This window comes from Callospermophilus lateralis, chromosome 2 (assembly GCF_048772815.1).
Source record: "Callospermophilus lateralis isolate mCalLat2 chromosome 2, mCalLat2.hap1, whole genome shotgun sequence".
Lineage (NCBI taxonomy): Eukaryota > Metazoa > Chordata > Mammalia > Rodentia > Sciuridae > Callospermophilus > Callospermophilus lateralis.
Window position 1 is genome coordinate 152,952,100 of NC_135306.1, and position 2,334 is coordinate 152,954,433.

Consider the following 2,334-nt stretch of genomic DNA (forward strand, 5'->3'; position numbering starts at 1 on the left):
GAGGGTTATTTGTGTGTCATATATAGTATACATAAGGTCTACATTGTCCTTTTATTTCTTTCCATTCTCTTTCCATTTCCATTCACCACTTTCCTCCCTAGTTTAATTTCCATTAGATCATTGTAAACTTCTGGAAGTCTCTTAAAGTCTTAGATTGCTCACATAATTATGGAAAATTGATATTCTTCATGTTTGTTGTAAGGACTAGAAGTGATTTTTCCCAAGTTAAAAAAAAGTTTTATAAATAGTGGACATTTGGTGGCTTGTGTTGCTCTTTTACTATTGTTATCTATCTCACTTTGTAATTATATGACTGAAAATTAATGAATGACCAAATTTTAATCCTTTAGAGTAATTTTTAATATTTTGCTATATATTTTAGCAAATTTATGTGTTTATTGAGTATATGTTACCAATTTTCTATTTAACCTTGTATGTTATAATCCAATCAACTGGGATTAATTTCCAGTACTGTATTTAAAGGCTAGCAGACACCTAAGTTGATCAAAATTCAGGAGGGTTCTGGTACTGATGATACTGATGATAAGAAAAAGTAGCTGATGAATAGAGAGGTAAAATTATTTCATAATATTGGTGATATTGATAATGTATCAAAGAGGAGAAGGCTAGCAAAGTTTAAAGTCACATGCAGAACATTTCATTTTAATTTAATATATAATCATTTTTAGGGACTTATCCTTGGATGTCACTTATCGGAAGTTCTCTGTAGAAAGTGTATTTCAATTTGTCAGATTTGCAGAAGAACCTGTATTGAAAGGTATAATATTCCTTATATTATCTTTAGGTCTCAAAGGCTGCAGAAAACTGGTGACTTGCAGTTTTGATGTAAATACCAATTAAAAAAATATGAACTCATGCATTCCCAAACAGGATGTACCTTTCCAATGATAGTCAGTCTCACCCCTCTACCTTCTTGTTGCTGGGGATCCCCGGACTAGAGGCTCTTCACATCTGGATCGGCTTTCCCTTCTGTGCTGTATACCTGATTGCACTCATAGGGAACCTTACCATCCTTTTGGTGATCAGGACTGAGAGCAGTCTTCATCAGCCCATGTTCTACTTCCTGGCCATGTTGGCTACCATTGACTTGGGGCTCTCCACTGCGACCATCCCTAAGATGCTTGGAATCTTCTGGTTTAGCTTTCAGGAGATCAAATTTGATGCCTGCCTCACCCAGATGTTCTTCATCCACAACTTCACTGGCATGGAGTCAGCAGTCCTCCTGGCAATGGCTTATGACCGCTATGTGGCCATCTGCAACCCTCTCCGATATAGCACCATCCTCACCAACAAGATTGTTTCTGTGATTGGTCTTGGCGTGTTAGTGAGGTCATTTGTTTCTGTCATTCCATTTGTATTTCTCATACTACGACTGCCCTTCTGTGGGAACCATGTCATCCCCCACACCTACTGTGAGCACATGGGTCTTGCTCGTCTGTCTTGTGCCAGCATCAAGATCAATATCATCTATGGCCTGGGTGCTATTTCAATCCTTGTTTTTGACATTATCGCCATAACCCTGTCTTACATTCAGATTCTTCGTGCTGTTTTCCGTCTCCCTTCCCGGGAAGCCCGACTCAAGTCCCTCAGCACGTGTGGTTCTCATGTTTGTGTCATCCTGGCCTTTTATACACCTGCCCTCTTTTCCTTCATGACACATCGCTTTGGTCGAAATGTCCCCCGCTATATCCATATACTCCTGGCCAATCTGTATGTTGTAGTGCCACCAATGCTCAACCCTGTCATCTATGGGGTCAGAACCAAGCAGATCAATAATCATGTAAAGAAAATATTATTACAAAAATAAAGAATTAGGAATAGTACCCAATGCATATCAAATGAAATTATTGAGCATAAAAACACCTCATAATGTTATTTAAATTTAAATATTTTTATATAAAGCTTTAATCATCTTTGTTTCCTCTTATAAGTAGCATTATTGAATTTAGAAGGAATACTAATCTAAATTTTGGTTATCTGATTATTATGGTAAATCACAACCCATAAAAATCTTGCATGTTATTTTTTATCATTGATGCTATGATAAAAAGTATGATTTAGAGTCGTGCATAATTTTTTGGGCACCATGCATTATCATTCTTGTGGGTATTTTCACATTTTGCTCTCCCTGTTTAATATCTAAGCCTCCCGGTATATTTTTATCTTATTTTCCATTTCACATCTCTCCTTCATTTCATTTTTCCTCTATTTCCAGAAATATTAGTCATTTGTATTCCATCACAATTACTATAAAGTTCCATCAAGAGTGTCTTGAGCTTGCTGCATTGTGCCATCAAGTTCTGATGTAGTTCA

The 2,334-nt window shown here is 36.7% G+C and overlaps 1 protein-coding gene across 1 annotated transcript; it reads left to right on the forward strand.

The window, feature by feature from the left end:
- The first annotated feature begins 892 nt into the window (after positions 1–892).
- LOC143641392 (olfactory receptor 52E2-like) lies at positions 893–1,828 on the forward strand. Its single transcript, XM_077108696.1, has one exon. It carries the CDS (start codon positions 893–895, stop codon positions 1,826–1,828), a length of 936 nt encoding a protein of 311 aa, XP_076964811.1.
- Positions 1,829–2,334: the final 506 nt, after the last annotated feature.

What these genes read in the sequence shown, in the direction of transcription:
- LOC143641392 (XM_077108696.1), top strand. Translation starts at nt 893, where the DNA reads ATGTACCTTTCCAATGATAGTCAGTCTCACCCCTCTACCTTCTTGTTG.